Raw genomic sequence first — 16,540 nt, 5'->3', positions numbered from 1 at the left:
ACCTTCTCCCAAAATTTCCAACTAAACCCATCAAAATATTTGCACCTTCAAACGAACAAAAGTTAAAACGAAAGAACAAGGACTTAGGAAAAGAAGAAAGATCGAACCTTTGCTCTTCTGTCTCACATAAGCCAAAAAACAGAGAGAAAAGTGCACTTTGGTATCGGTATGGTTGTATAAAAATAGGAGAAATTGGGATGAAATGGAAGAAGTCACCGGAGATAGATTAGGATTTCTCTATATTTTTCCTCAAACATCCTCTTATCATATACTCTTGCACTCGGTCATCCAGTGGTCATGATTTGTTTCAACATATAAGACCTGCGTTTGATCTCATATGGAAAAAAGACGAGTCAATTACAGTGTTCGGAGGATCACTCAGGACAGCAAGGACTCGACCATAGTCATAGTATCATTAAATTACTAGCGTTTTAAGGTCAAAATTTACGAAAAGACACATGAAAATTTTAAAATAAAGATTAAATAGGGTCGAATTCATGACACTAATTACTAGGATTGAGAAAATTTATTTGAAAAAGCTCATCATTTCGAAGTGTTTGACAAACCAAAATCAAAATCTCTTTCAAAACTAACCCGATGTCATATAAACAAAACCAAATAAATACAAAATAGTTTGGGTTGAACCGATGGATTGATGACAAAATGCTCTTCAATACAAGTGCATGGCACAAATTATGTCATTACAAATTCATACCCTTTGACCTCTTTGCGGTGCCAAAGTCGTCGATATAGAAAGCAATATCAATATCGAAGTGTTGAGAATCCCCGATGATAAATATAAGATGATAAGTTGGAAAACGTAAAAAAAAAAAAAAAAAAAAAATAGAAGCTTAAAAATCCTTATTAAATCGAGGATGGAACTGAAACAAGTTGTACATGAATCAAACAGATAAAAACAGGGGTAGCTTTTATTTGCAAGCGCCGGACAACACTTTGTGAGCATCAAAAGAGTTCATGATCACCACATCTCCAAAAATAAAAGTTGCTCCCCAATCTCCGAATATTTAGGCCAAATGATTGGGAACATAACAATCAAAATGTGTTCTCCATATTCTAACCATTTATTGGGCATCCAAGTTGATAGGCTGGCGTAGGAATCGCTCCATCTGAAGTGCCCTAGTCTTTATGGACATGTCGAAAACTTTTTGCTGGAATTCAACCACGAGTCCACCAAGAATGCTGGGATCAACCTGCAGATCGACCGGTAAAATTGTGGATTCATATTATCGATGGAGACGAAACCACCAACAGTTAAAATGTGGGTGTGGGTGTTGGTGTGTGTGTGTGCGTTTTTTTTGGGGTGAAAATCAGAAATGAGTGAAAGGACACACCTTCTTTTCAAGCTTAACTGTCTTCCCTTGCCCAATTATATCCTGCAATGTCTCCTTCAATTCTTTCTCCTCCTCCGGAGGTAGATCCTGGCCATTCAAGAACAGGAATCGTGAGAAAGAAAAGATAAAGAATAAAAGACTTGACAAAAAATTCAGAAAAAATTAGTCGAAACAATATTTTTCTTATGGCATGCTCGGGATTGATAATTGCCAAGCTAACATTGCTGAACATTAATAAAAATTTGGCCTGCGTTGATGCAAAATACAAATAACTTAGAAGGCAAAGCAGAAGCACTGCAAGTACAGAATGGATTGTTATAAAATTATCAATAACTTGTTATAATATCGACTTATAAATCAACAAAATATAATTAACGTAACATATGTTTTTATAAAGAAAACTCTGCCCGTTTTGATGGCCGATCACAAGCCCGGATATAGGAGGAGTGTTGGTGCTATGTTGCTGATAGCCTAGCACCGAAAAAAATATATCACCGTTGATGTTAGGCCTGTGACAGCCCATCAGCTATTGCATCACCCCTCTTCACATGAATATTAGTTCAAACAGATTAACGCGAAATGCTAGGTCGTCGCCCACTTTAAGCGACGCGCGTCGCCTACGCTCGAGTGTAGTTCAAATGAGCTAAGCGCGTTGCAGCGCCTGGTTACAGTGATAAATAGGCAAGGGTTATCCCGCCTTACTCAATGTTCTAAATATCGTCCTAGTCTCTAGACGGCCGCCTAAGGGCTAGACATCGGCCGACCCCACCAAAAAGGTGCGGTGCGGTGCGGTGCGGGTCGGCCAGCCTAAGCAGCCTTAGGGTGGAAGATCGGGGAAGTAATCTGGGTAGGAGCAACTTTATATTCTTGTGAGGAAACAAGACCTAGGCGATTGTAAACTTGTAGTGTTATACCAGGAAAATGTTTGACGACCCAACATAGGCTATTAATCTTAGATGTTTGCCATAAGGGTAGATGCAGAGTAAACAAATGTCATATTATGCCAAAAATCAAATGGTGGACTATGAAGAGAGATGTATGCCAAACTCTTAAGAATAAGATTTTCGATAGTCAGTCCTAGAAGAATGTGAGAATGTAAGGCGTAAGTATAGACCAATACATCTGAGTTATTTGAACTCATGGCTAGCCATATAAGGAGTGGGGTGAGGGAAATACTTGGAGAGGTTAAAGGGAATGGACGACACGACCAGGAGACACGTTGGTGAGACAATGAGGTGCAACAAACATTAGGAAAAATAAAATAAGGTTCAAGAATTGGCGAGAAGTTAGAGACCAAAGATCATATGAGCTTTATAAACAAAGCCACAAGACTCAGTAGTAGAGCAGTAGGAGATGTTAAGAAAAAACGTATAATGATTTGTATGATAAGTTAGGTACAAAAGAAAGAGAGATATTTTTAAGATAGTGAAAGTCAGAGATCGAAACACTAAAGACTTGAACTATGCCAGGTGTATCAAGCATGAAGATGGTAGAGTTTAAACGCAAGATAAATTTAACCTAGATAGGTGGAGGGATTACTTTAAGCACTTCATCTATGAGACAAGTACGGAGGAATTAAGCGTGGGTAGACATGAGATGCAGGTAGTAACGCATTTGTGTTTCATCGTAGAGCTAGTGCTAAGGAAATAATAGAGGCACTGAAGAGAATGAAACTGGGGAAGGCAGTTGGACCGGATGAGATACCAATTGAGGTATGGAAGTGTCTAGGGGAAGTTGGGATCCAATGGCTAATTAGGCTCTTTAATAAGAATCAAGATATTAGGAAAATGCCAGAATCTGAGATACATAGTATTGTAGTACCAATTTTTTTTTTTATAGGAAACAAAACTTTATTAATGAAATAGTAGTAAGTGTTACAACAGTGGACTAGGAGTTCACTGTCCTAAAAAAGTAGGACAATATGTAACGCAAAAAACTAGTGATACACATAATCCCAATGTCTAAACAAATCAAAAACTGAAACGTTCTTGAATTCTTTGTGAATTCCACACCACACGGCAACATTAATCTTTATCTTCTCCCAGCATTTGTCCATACTTGACTCTTTTTCCTTAAATATTCTTTGATTTCTCTCCAACCATACCGTCCAACATATGCACTGAACCACTACTTGCCAAAGTATTCCACCTCTTCTACCCGTAGTCCTTCCCAAATCCATTCTGATTAGTTCTTTTATTGATTTAGGAATCACCCACAACAACCGCATCTCTTGCAAAGCTTTAACCCACAGTGAGAACGTGAATGAACAGTGGATGAGAAGGTGGTCCTGAGTCTCTGCTTCTTTTTTGCATAAAACGCACCAACTTGGACACAAAGCCATCCCGGGCCATCTTTTTTGAATCGTCTCCGAGGTAGGTAATTTACCCAAGACAGCTGTCCAAGAGAACAGCTGAATCTTGCTCGGTACAGGGACTTTCCATATAGCTTCGAAAAGATTGAATTTAGGATAAAGAATGTCAGAGAAGAAACACTCGTAGAAAGACCTCACTGAAAATACACCTGACGAATCCCCACTCCACTGGACAAAGTCTTCCACCCCCTCCACTAAACTCACTGGTTGTAAGACTTCTAAAAGCCCCGTTATCTCGTCACCCTCTTCTGAAATGTAAATCCCAAGAAAAGTTGCTTGATGCAATATCAAAGTAAGCAAAATATGAAATGGGCAGATTTTGAGAAGAAGACAACCGAAATAAAGATGGAAAACAGTATCAGTAATAGATTGGAGACTTAACAGTATCAGTACTGTATCAGAGAACCAATTTGGTTTTATGTCGGGTAGGTTTACAATGGAAGCTATTTTATTATTAGGCAAATGATAGAGAAATAAAGAGAACAGAAGAGAATGCATATGGTTTTTATCGACTTAGAAAAAGCCTATGATAGAGTGCCTAGAGATTAATCTGGTGGGTACTTAAAAGGAAGCATGCGCCTCAATTCTACATCGAGATTAAAGTTATGCATGAAGGTACCGTAACTAGTGTTTGGTCTGTTGGAGGGATGTCGTGAATTTCCTGTGGCAAGGCTTCATCAACGATATTTCCTCTTTGCATTGGTTAAGAATGAGCTGACGGGACATATTCCAGATGAGGGCTATCTATCTAATTTTTTATTTATTTCTTTAGTTTCGTCTATCAGGACAATATTATATGTAAACAACATACACCAAGGCACTGAAGCTCTTGAGAATAAGGTTTTGGAATTAATCGTTCAAAAACTGAATATTTATCTTGCAGCTTTGGTCCTGAATCTAGATGAAAGGGTAGACCAAGTCCCAGAGTGTGAAGTTTTTCATTATTAAGGTACTATTATCCAAACATTGTGGACATTAGAAAGGATATAGACCATAGAATTAAAGCAGGGTGGATGAAATGGAGGATGACATCAGAAGTCTTATGTGATACAAAGATGCCTGCGAGATTGAAATAAAAATGTTATAAGATTATTGTTCGACTAGCTATGCTTTATGGTTCAGAGTGTTGGGCCACTACAAGACTACACGTGCATAAGATGACGTAAACAAAGATGCGTGTGTTGAGATGAATGTGTGGCAAAACGCGCAAGGATAGAATTAGGAATGAAATGATTATGAGTTATTTAGGAGCAGTTCCCATCGAGAATAAAATTAAGGAGAGACGTCTAACATGATTTGGTCACGTGAAAGCTCCAATCCGACATTGACCGCTTAATGGAAAAAGTAGAAATAGGGGTAAGCCATTGAAAAGTTGGATAAATATGGTTGAGGATATCTTAGATCTTGGTTTAAGAAATGACATATGAGAAAATCGTTTAGTTTGAAGAACTAATATTTTCGTATCTGGCCACTAGCGGGAATGTGTTATGATGATTATATGTTTTAAAGAAAATTACACATAAATTCTATGGATTCTTAATGCTTAGTATATGATAATAATAGATAATTTGCTCGTGAAAATGTTTTTCTAATCCTATATTTTATATAGAAATAAATAGCATATAATACATAATATAAGTACGGATATTTTTTCTAACCCCTTCACACACTTAGATCATGAAGACATGTCCCATTGTATGATAGTTATACATGCTGCACAGGCACAAATCCGGTACCAAGATAGCGAGGATATGATTTGCAAAAGTCGAAAAGATTATTCTATCTAAAATAACATTCCAAAAGATAACTTACAATAACAGAGGTTACAATAGCTTTAACTTCCCCTCTATGTGCCATGGTCAGCTCTGAGAATCTCTGGGCTATCCGTTCTATATGTCCCAACCTCCCTTTTTCAGCAACAAGAGCTGGTCCGACCAAATGCCATGAGACATGTTATATATGCACATAGATGATACAATCAGACAATGTGATAAGAAAGACAATCGGCTGGATGGTCGACCAAAACATAAAATAAGAGATGGCAAGCTCCAAGGTGGCATTGACTATCAATATTTTGATCATGTCAAAGGAGTAGGGATTAGATGAATGACAAAGCAGATAGTTGCAGATTGAGTCTTAGTTTCTTCTGAAGTTCTAGAGTACAAGTTTGTAAAAGATGTGCATCTGTTTGTTTCCATTACCGGTCCTTGTGATTAAGCAAAATGTTTACACGTGAAAAAAACAACGAAAAAAGGGATGGTCAACTTGCATTCTAAGAATGTCTTGAATTCAAAAATCTTAAGCCCCTGAGATTTCCAGCTTACAATGAAATTTTAAATAAATTTTTGCCCAACTAACGCAAATCCAAGAAGGGATAAAACTGCAGATAAGCAACCCAATAAAAAATGTTGCTGCATAACTAACACGTGATGAAAAGAAACCCAATTGGTAAAAAAGAGTATAATAATTGTACATAGTTCCAGCCAGTTTCAAATGCCTCAAATCTCTGAGTAAGAGAATCACATGGAAAAATAGTGTCATATAATCGGTACAAAGGAGTATAATAATTGTATAAGGTTCCAGCAAGTTTCACACCTCAAATCTCTGAGTAAGAGAACCACATGGAAATTTAGTAACTTTTTTAAAAGACTTACTAATTCATGATACTGGTTACTGCGTAGTACAAACTACAAGACCCACCTCAAGTATTTAGTTTCCACTTAGACAAATGAAACCATAAAGAAGAAAATAGCCTTTCAAAGCAAAGTAACAAGGATGGAGCCAACAAACTGGTTAAGAGTGCATAAACATGGAAGATCTATACCGTCGAAAGAGAGGGGAAAATAATAAATAAAAACATCAAGGTACTAGAGTCAGAAGAGGCATAATGAAAAAGAACTAGCACATAGGAATGACTCTCATATCTCAAAGCTAATAAACAAAGTCATGAGAGATACTCTTACCGTGGTGAATTCAAATAGTCCTCAACATTAGCATGACCTACTAAAGTGATATAACCCCCATCTCTAGATGTAAGTGGTAAGATTTACTGTATTGCAACAACAAATCCATACTCATTTGATTGTTCACTTCCGTGCTTATATAATATATTAGAGAGCCAATAAACCACTTCCAGATCAAGGGCAAGGCAAAAGAAGTCTCCCATACTGAATAGCATTTACAGACACATACTAACATAACGACAAAAATCATTCTGAAATACCATGCAATCATTTGCAAAAGCACATACCCAAAAAGTTCTTTGTTATGTCATCAAACTTAGCCTGAGAACCAATATCATGCATGGCCTTCACTCTGATATCCGCAGACACAGATATATCTTTCATGAATTGAGAAAATTTGGGGCTTTTCTTTGAAGCCTCGATAAGAACAAGAAGCTCAGATTCAACCTTGTCCAGAACATTTGCTTTAACAGCTGCAAGGTACAATGCCGAAGCATAGTTTCCTGAGACACCATACATTGCAAAGGGTACCTAAATCCAATACAAAAAGAGGGGGAGGGGGGGTGTCAAAAGATTATCAGGGAAGCAAGAAACATCTCAGAACAATTTGTTGTGGACTTCTCCAAAATTCTTACATTAGCAAAAAAGGTGTTGAAAAGGGGTAAGGGAAAATCAATAATTCAACACCCTAGCAAATCATCAATCATGGTCACATATACGCATCCATAAATCACACATCTATGTATAAAAACAAATCAAGATAAGAATAAGTTTTTCAAGGAGTAAGCTTCTGATGTTAGACAATCAAATAACCCAAATGGTATCGTATGGATCTGATTATCTGAAGGAGTTCAGAAACGAACTTTAGGCCTCAGCAAAATTTGAGTTAAATGTCAGTTCTGTGGAAGAACTACATTATTTAAAAAAAAATGTAACACTGTTCATAAAACAAGCACCGAAGTTAGATACATACAGAGCCTACTGATAATCTATGTATTGTAGATAAAATAAATAAGAATAGTTATATCATAAGTATATTTATAATGACAACATTACTTAAAAGATGCAGTTGGACAAACATAAGCCTTACAGTCTGCTTCGAAACATATATATATAAAAAAAGGCAGAAACACAAAGGCCTGATAAACGAATATCTTTTGCAGCATTCACAAGGATAAAAGAACTGTCTGGGTGATAACAATGAATATCCATAGAACGTATACTGGTGGCAAACAACAATGATTCAGACTTGGAAAATCAATACAAATAAAATATTTATTCAGGGTAACCTTCAGCTCAGATAACTCAAATCATCTACTCAGTGAAATTTTCGTTATTGTTTCCTGTGAAAAGAAGTGTACTTTCTAGTTACAATGACATGAATGCATGCGAAATATGCATCACTGTAGTCAAATGACGTACAACCGCAAAAAAAAAACATTACCTTGACTTTCTGCTCCTTCACAGGAGAGATCGTTGCATAGTTCCTCGAAAACTGCAATAAATAACAACCAACTGAATAGAAGCCCACTTATCTATGGACTCTCCATAAGAGTATTTCAAGACAACATAACAATCACAATCGTCTTAAACATCACGTAACACTGAACGCCAATATTTATTCTACTTTCCGGTGCTTTCCTTCTAGTTGTTTACGACAGAAATGATGACTCCCCAGTTATAAATGACGATACTTTCTGGAAATAGGCGGAACTTAACGTCAACATTTAGAAGAACAATGTACTCGCTTATCGGGAAACGTACATGAAATGGCAGAAAACCCCCCAAAAAAAAGAGATTTTAAAAAAAATTGAAATTACGTTGACCAAATTCAGTTACAGCAAGGGATAAAACACGCCAGAGTCCGAAAAATATGACGTGAAACACAAAATCTAAAGGTCTAAATAATTTTTCCGAGCAGATCAAGATCGGAAAGAAAGAAAATAAAACAAATCGCACCATTTCTTCATGTAACAAGACCAATTCTCGGTAATACCTCAGCGTTAGCGAAGGTAGGGTAGACGAACGCTTTCTGGGCATCGGCGGTTAGGGTTCTTCGGAGGAGAGGAAGCGCCGATCGCAATCGCCTCGCCATTTTCAGCCTTGATTTCTTGTTTCTTGCTTTGTTAATCGCACCGTAAACTCACAGCGGCTGCTGTTTAAAGAAGGGGAATGGGAACAAGTAAATCGGGGAAAATTAGGGAAAAGGGACTCTAACGTGATTTTTTTTTTTTTTTAAAAGATCCACATATATATTTACATTTATGTCCCTAGCTTTTAAGTTTAAATTCTTTAAACAATCGATTAAACAGTCTGTTGCGTTAAAATTTCGGGACAATTAAAGATTAATATATGAAGAATTTAAAAAACAAGGAGTCTGACTTTTTTAAATTTAAAAAAAAGAGTTGACTCTTGATTAGTACATTTAACTTTAATTAACATTATAACTTCCTAAATTAATTGTTATCTTCTCTTTTTTCTCGTTCCACGCACATTTTCCCAACATTTTCCCCCATTATCGGCTTCCCAAATTTAAATAACTCATCTACCGCATCTGTTGCTTCCACGTTACATTAAATCGAAATTGACCACATTTCCCTGTTGTTGTGCTTAGGTGTTGTGCTCATTCTTCATATCCAGATCTTGCCTCATTCTTCTGTATTTGAAGACCAATTCGTCTGTAGTTTGTATTTGAAGAGAAATCACAATAAGTTTTCTCCATTTTCTTTGAACCCATCGACCAAAATTAAGATAATACTTGTTGTTTATTGTTTTCTTCATCAATCATAATAAAAATCAAGAATTTTGTTCTACCAAAATTAAGATGGTCGATCAAGAAGAATTTTTCGTGGTCGACCAAAATCTTATTGGTCGACCATGTTTAGTGAATATCTTGGTCGACCACACTCTTATTAAGTCGGTGGACCGTGATGTATTCATCTTGGTCGACCGACATAATAGCGGTTGACCTAGAAATTTTCTTGGTCGAACATGTGCTGCCTTTTTTTTGTTATTAAAAAATTTTGCCCATTATTATATTTGTTGGTGCATTTTGTAGATATGCCAACAGTTATTGTTGTTCATTTCGACGGGAAATGGGAAGTGACGGAGGGGTTGGTATATAAATGGACTCCATGGCCTAATGCAACATTCAACCAATTTATATAGAGAATGACCATGATTTGAAAGCATATTGTATCTTGGTTGTCTGTGAAGTAGGCCAGTGCTTCAAGTTGAAATTGAAAGTGTTGCTTCTTTTGATTCTTTTGATAATGTGCACAGATATGGTATTGATGAAAACAATTGCAATGTCAATGAACAGAGGCATTTTGATGAATATTTCACTTGAATATTGTTTCTGTGGATCGTAATAGTAGCAGTGACTTTTTTGACGAAGCACATAATGTGGATGCCGTGCATGTGGATCATAGTAACACAGTCGAGTTATGTGATGAAGCACGTAATGACGCAAATGAGGTCGAGGCAAATGTGGTTGCAATTAATGACGCAAATTTGGTTGCAGATGTGGATATTGATAATGACACATTTCATTCACGGATGGTTCAAACTTGTTTGTTGGTCAAGAGTTTTTAAACCGAGAAGCGGTGAAAAAAGAGCTAATTAGAATAAGTTTGGAAGCTTGCTTTGAATTTGAGACGGTTAAAAGTAGCCAAAAAGTGTACGCCGTAAAATGTGTAGTGTCTGATTGTAAGTGAAGAATTTGGACCCCAAAGATTAAGAATGATTCACATGCATTCTCTGTTCGGACATATTGCAACACACACACATGTGGTTTGACTAGGAGACGAAAGAGAATCCGTGGAGCGAGTTCTGCTGTTGTTCATGATATGTTGGTGGATAATTTCCAAGGTCAGCCAGTGCCAATTGTACCGAAAGCAGTGATGTCGATGATGCGCAATAGTATGAATGCTGATATACCATACTACAAGGCTTGAAAAGTGAAAGAACTAGCAGACAATATGTTGAAAGGTAATCCTACGCGGAGTTTTACTAAATTGACTTGTTATTTGCACATGGTTGAGCAGATGAATCGAGGAAGCATACCAGACATATTTGTCGACGAGGAAAATCGATTCAAGTATATGTTTCTTGCTTTTGGTGCATGCGTCAGAAGATATCGAAGTATGCAAAAAGTTGTATCAATTGATGGTACGTGGTTGAAGGGCAATTATAATGGTGTTTTACTAGTGGATCGGCACAAGATGGAAATTATCACCAATATTCTTTGGCGTGGGGAATCGTATATGTCGAGTGTACTTCTTCGTGGAGTTGGTTTTTAATGAAGTTGTTAGAATTAGTACCAGACGAGGATGAATTGGTGATAATTTTAGACAGGCATCAAGAAATCATTAATACGGTTTCTACTGTATATAGGAATGCGCATCATGGTTATTGTACGTGGCATTTATCTCAAAACATGAAAACTAGATGCAAAAGAAAGGGTGCAACCGAAATGTTTTTGCGCATTGCAAAAATTTATAAGGGTATCGAGTTTGATATTGCATACAATGAATTTAGGAATAGATATCCTGAGGCAGCGCAATATTTGGACGAGAGAGACTCACTTGATAGATGGACTCGAGCATATTGTCCAAAGACCCCATCTTGGTTTGCCTGATATCGCCACACATCAATTGCAAGTAACAGTAATATGACCCCTACGATCGAGGGAATTCCTCGTAGCAGGTTCACAGATGCCCAGGGAATGCAAGTTTTTGAATTAGGACGTTTAGAGTTTGATGTTAGGAGTCGTGGACATTCGGCCATAGTGGACCTGGAATCAAAAAGATGCACATGTCGAGTTTTTAATATTGATAGAATCTCATGTACTCATGCCATCGCAGCCAGTGGGTTAGCCAAGATTGATATATATGATATGTGTTCAGAGTACTATTCTACAATGTCATGGTCATGGCTTACTCAGAGACTGTGTACCCCGTTCCGGAAGAAAATGAATGGCAACGCAACATTAATTTTCCATTGGTGTTGCCTCCTTTGTTAGAGAAGAGAGTTGGCAGAAGAAAACAAAACATAATTCCTTCAATCGGTGAATTCAGCAAGAGATAGCCTGAGGGTGGACCAAAATTGTACTAATGGTCGACCAAAAAAAAACTAATGGTCGACCATCAAGCTAATGGTCGAACATTAGTTTTTTTGGTCGACCACGAAGCTAGAGTGGTCGACCAAAAGGCTAATGGTCGGCCATGAGCTTGATGGTCGACCATTACTTTTTTTTCTATATATATTAATAATTGTCGAATTAGGAAAGTTGTAAGATTATGATTCCGTGATTCATATGTAATTAAGATTCATATTCATATTTTTGTTGTGATTTTGTTATTACCATGTAATTTAAAACATATAACATAATCCTCAAATTACGGTTCATTTGGTTTTTTAAATATAACATGTTGTGAGATCGTGACACATTTCAATTATTACATATAACATAATCGTGAAATTGCGATTCATATTTTTTAAAATATAACAAAATAGTTCGATTGTGATTCCACAGTTCATATAACATAATCATATTTTTTAAAATGTAACAAAATACTGAGATTGTGATTCTGTGATTCATATGTAATTTAAAACATATAACATAATCCTGAAATTACGATTCATTTGGTTTTTTAAATGTAACATGTTTGTGAGATCGTGACACATTTCAATTATTACATATAATATAATCGTGAAATTGAAATTCATATTTTTTAAAATATAACAAAATAGTTCGATTGTGATTCCACGGTTCATATAACATAATCATATTTTTAAAATGTAACAAAATACTGAGATTGTGATTCTATGATTCATATGTAATTTAAAACATATAACATAATCCTGAAATTACGACTCATTTGGTTTTTTAAATGTAACATGTTTGTGAAATTGTGACACATTTCAATTGTTACATATAACATAATCGTGAAATTGCGATTCATATTTTTTAAAATATAACAAAATAGTTTGATTGTGATTACACGGTTCATATAACATATTCATATTTTTAAAATGTAACAAAATACTGAGATTGTAATTTAAAACACACAATTTAAATCGTGAATTAACAGGTCTAAACCCTAAACCGTAAACCCTAAACCCTTAAAACCCTAAATCCTAAAACCTAAAGCACATTGGTCGAACAAAAAAGCTAATGGTCGACCAAAAAGCTAGAGTGGTCGACCAAAAAAACTAGTGGTCGACCAAAAAGCTATTGAACGACCAAAAAGCTAGAGTGGTCGACCAAAAAGTTATTGGTCGACCAAAAAAGGAGAATGGTCGACCACAAAGGAGAGTGGTCGACCAAAAAACTACCAGTGAACTAAACAAGAATCAATGTTCCAATAATTACTGAAAATTGTCCGATACATAACATCACCAATCATTTAGGAACATATTACAAGCTAAAAAATATCTAAACTCATATACTAATCTATCATCTAAAGTTAGTACTACTTGCGCACTCTTCCTAGACAAAGAGTATCAGCAACAACTAACAAAAATGCTCTGGAATCTTCACTGTGAAAAAGAAAAGAAAATGAGAAGTAAATATTTATTCTAATGAAGTTATTATATTTTAAATAGAAAGTTGACAACGTACTGTAAAATTTTAGCATGGATTTCTTCATGTAGTTTTATATTCCATGGCCTCTCGGGGTGTGGGTTGTTCCCAACAATGGACAGGAGACGAGCAGCGTTTATAAGTATGGGCTCTATTTCCTCATTCAGATCTTTAATTTGGGATCGTGTCTTCGCTGCAAGTCATATATAATGCACTTATTCACCCCTGTAACGAGTTTTAACAAAAACCAGCGCCCATCTCTGTCGACAGGGATGAGAATTCTTCGTGTCTTTTCCCACAACAGACGCGGCCATTCTGGATCACTACCCTTCACTTTGCTCACATTTCCTGCCACAGTTATTTTGAAAGTTTTATCTTTATCTTCAGCCAAAATTGAGATCGCACTGTAGAAATGTCTGTCCATCAATGACACCTCTGGCGACATCACTTCAGGATGTCGGATCTGCATCTCAAGCAATCCACGGAGAGCTTCGTCGATTTGCTAAATTCAACATAACAAAAGGTTTTCAATGTTTTAAAATAATTTCTCTTCAAATTTAAACGCTTTGTAAATGCTTACAGAGGCTGTAACACGTGAGTTTGCGATCGCCATGGACCCGTAAAACGACTTCTCATATTCGGCATAAAAACCTCGAATCCTACTTGGAGAACGTTCGAGCATCGATGCCCTAACTTGCGCCAGCGACTTGTTTACCTTCAGTGTCACGGTCTCCACAAGTGGCCTCACACCGTCATCTATAATCGCTGCGTAAAATGATCGATTGTAACAACTTTAATTCAAATATGAACAATAAACAAGGTATAGTGTAATAACCTCTCGGCGTGGTCGCATCGCCTCCTGACATACGCGCATCTGGAGTCACTTGAATATCTAAAAACAAAAAGTATATTGTTTAATATACTATACATAAATATTAAAAATAAATATAAAAAAAGTGCATTACCTCACCTTCTGAGGACTCCTCTGTAATGCATGGAAGGATAGGCTCAAATATCAGTTCGGTAGCCAGATTTTCATCCACACCTACAGCGTACATTAAACAATTAAAATAATAACAACTTTAATGCAAATATGAATAGACAAGGTGTCGTGTAATAACCTCTCGACGTGGTCGCCTCGCCACCTGACTTACGCGCATCCGGAGTCACCTGCATATCTAAAAAAAAATTAATGTTAAATATACTATACATAAATATAAAATCAAAAAAGTACATTAACTCACCTTCTGAGGACTCCTTTGTAATGACTGGAAGGTTAGGCTCAAATAATTGTTGTGTTTGGCTACTACTGCCAATTTCCTTAGCCAGATTATCATCAATACCTAACAACGTACATTAAACAAATTAAAATAATAATGACAATTCTACTACATCATTCAATTACATAAACATAAATATAAGTGATAAAATTAACTCACCAAAATCTGCCTCCGTTGATTTCCTCTTCCGCCCTCTGCTATAGGCTACGCTAAAATCTTTGTCCAGAATCACTGGCATGTTAGACCTCATCTCAGCAAAATCAGCTCTAATCTGTTCAGTAAAACTGGATCTCAACTCATCGAGACGAAGATTAAAACTCGCTTTCATGTCATCTAAAGCCATATCCTGATACACGCCCTGGTCTCAATAAATTCCGCTGACAACTTAATATGCATAGACGTAACGGAATCCTCCAAGGCAGTCAACCGCCGCTCGAAACGATGCTCCAAGGACGATGGGTTGCGGGAAGGATTGAGTCCAAAGTGTACTCTAGGACCCGTAGGCATAGGAGAATTGGTGCTAGAGCTGGATCTATTGAGATCACCAGAACGGGTGCCGGAAACATCCGGAGATTCATGTGCAAGAGGAGTGTGCTGGACTGATATAAAGGGGCCAGAAACATCCGGAGTTGAATGTGCAGAAAGCGTGTGCTGGACTGAGGGAGACTCCAGAGGGTGCTCACTACAGATGACTGTTTGACCTTGCCTCCAGAGCTCGAGCACCTGAGTGATGAACGCATCAGGTGCAGAATCAACAAAAAGCCCAGTCGTATAATAAGGTGACACTAGCTCCTCGGGAGTAGGAGTCAAAAAACCAAGACAATCCTGCATATAATTAATAACATATCATATTAATTAAAACAAATGTCCACAATTATAATATCAAATCAATTCATATTACTTACATCTATAGGACAATCACCAAAGGCTGCAGTTATATCAACACCAGTTGGGGCACGGTTTGACGGCCACGTGTTAGTCACCCAGTGAAACATCCTGGGCAACATCAAACCTTCCACATCTCTTCTCCTTGCAAACCTTTGTGCCACGCTCGGATAACATTCGTAAGCGTGGATCTGTAACATAAATTTCAAACAATGTTATTAATAGAAATAAAGATAACAAATCCACTTTAAAATACAAAAAATAATAAACCTGCAGAGGGAGAACAAAACCACCCACAAGGAAGCTGCCTTCAACTTCTTTTCGACCCTGTGCCTCGATGAGGTAATTATATCGCCCTAAATGGTCCTTCTTCAAACATCGGACCGCATCCCGATAGGCTACTCTACACCAGGGATAATGGTTGAACCTATCCAAATTATCTACAAGCCTCAAGTATTTAGGGTCGATTTTCATCGTCTTTTTCATCGTCGCCTCACCGAACATGGCACAACAGAAGTATAGACTAGCCATCTTTATCTTCTCCACGTCTATACCCGTCTCATTCTGCTCTTGGACAATAATCTTTCCCTCCAAATCACTCAAAACAATATCAGACTTTCCGAGAAAGTGTGTGGTGCCAAATACACCTCTATCTGGTAAATCTTCAGGCTCTAGAGCGCAATCTAGACCAGTTATTAAACAATACTCTAACAAAGAAAATCTAACTGGCCTTTTGCGCACCACCATCCATAAATCATCACTACTACTATCAACTATCTGATTACTCATTAAATACCATATAATTTGACTGGAAATGTTAAAATCTCTATAATACCTAACCAAATTACCAAAAGGGGACTGCTCGAAAAAATGGGTTCTCTCTTCATTGTTCAAATAGCGATGAATTTTCTCAGCAATCTCTTTGTATCTCGATTGAATTGTTAATTTGCATCGAAAAATTGCATCTCTACCTAGTTTCCTCGGCAAATAGACTTGTGACAAAAAATAAATACGTTAGTAAAGTTACGGAAAAAAAACCTTACTATAAATATTGTGGTCGACCTATTATTTCGGTCGACCACAAATGGTCGACCGAAAAAGGT

General features: G+C 36.9%; 2 protein-coding genes across 3 annotated transcripts; both read right to left on the bottom strand.

Annotated features, from left to right (window-relative positions):
- Positions 1 to 846: 846 nt before the first annotated feature.
- LOC140811645 (ATP synthase subunit O, mitochondrial-like) lies at positions 847 to 8,892 on the bottom strand. Its single transcript, XM_073169669.1, has 6 exons — positions 8,683 to 8,892; positions 8,131 to 8,181; positions 6,974 to 7,217; positions 5,536 to 5,648; positions 1,353 to 1,439; positions 847 to 1,211 (listed from the first exon to the last, which is right to left on the bottom strand). The coding sequence occupies exons 1-6, from the start codon at positions 8,779 to 8,781 to the stop codon at positions 1,083 to 1,085; spliced, it is 723 nt and encodes a 240-aa protein (XP_073025770.1). The 5' UTR covers positions 8,782 to 8,892; the 3' UTR covers positions 847 to 1,082.
- Positions 8,893 to 13,060: 4,168 nt separating this feature from the next.
- Positions 13,061 to 16,464, bottom strand: LOC140813335 (uncharacterized). Of its 2 annotated transcripts, none has more exons than XM_073171834.1 (10): positions 15,708 to 16,464; positions 15,458 to 15,628; positions 14,712 to 15,377; positions 14,517 to 14,615; positions 14,394 to 14,450; positions 14,243 to 14,317; positions 14,108 to 14,164; positions 13,853 to 14,037; positions 13,312 to 13,774; positions 13,061 to 13,229 (listed from the first exon to the last, which is right to left on the bottom strand). In XM_073171834.1, the coding sequence occupies exons 3-9, from the start codon at positions 14,893 to 14,895 to the stop codon at positions 13,436 to 13,438; spliced, it is 996 nt and encodes a 331-aa protein (XP_073027935.1). In that variant the 5' UTR covers positions 14,896 to 15,377; positions 15,458 to 15,628; positions 15,708 to 16,464; the 3' UTR covers positions 13,061 to 13,229; positions 13,312 to 13,435. The 2 variants fall into 2 exon arrangements, with proteins under 2 accessions (XP_073027935.1, XP_073027936.1); XM_073171835.1 differs by having other exon boundaries at positions 13,853 to 14,028.
- Positions 16,465 to 16,540: the final 76 nt, after the last annotated feature.

The sequence above is a fragment of the Primulina eburnea genome, chromosome 14, assembly GCF_022965805.1.
Source record: "Primulina eburnea isolate SZY01 chromosome 14, ASM2296580v1, whole genome shotgun sequence".
Lineage (NCBI taxonomy): Eukaryota > Viridiplantae > Streptophyta > Magnoliopsida > Lamiales > Gesneriaceae > Primulina > Primulina eburnea.
This window is presented reverse-complemented; position numbering and strand designations above follow the sequence as displayed.

Coding starts and splice junctions, on each gene's coding strand:
- LOC140813335 (XM_073171834.1), bottom strand. CDS start 14,895: ATGGCTTTAGATGACATGAAAGCGAGTTTTAATCTTCGTCTCGATGAG. Junction 14,318..14,393: donor CGAGGCGACCACGTCGAGAG/GTTATTACACGA, acceptor TGTACGCTGTAG/GTGTGGATGAAAATCTGGCT. Junction 14,165..14,242: donor TACAGAGGAGTCCTCAGAAG/GTGAGGTAATGC, acceptor TTTTGTTTTTAG/ATATTCAAGTGACTCCAGAT.
- LOC140811645 (XM_073169669.1), bottom strand. CDS start 8,781: ATGGCGAGGCGATTGCGATCGGCGCTTCCTCTCCTCCGAAGAACCCTA. Junction 7,218..8,130: donor TGAAGGAGCAGAAAGTCAAG/GTAATGTTTTTT, acceptor TATTGGATTTAG/GTACCCTTTGCAATGTATGG. Junction 5,649..6,973: donor CATAACAAAGAACTTTTTGG/GTATGTGCTTTT, acceptor TGGTCGGACCAG/CTCTTGTTGCTGAAAAAGGG.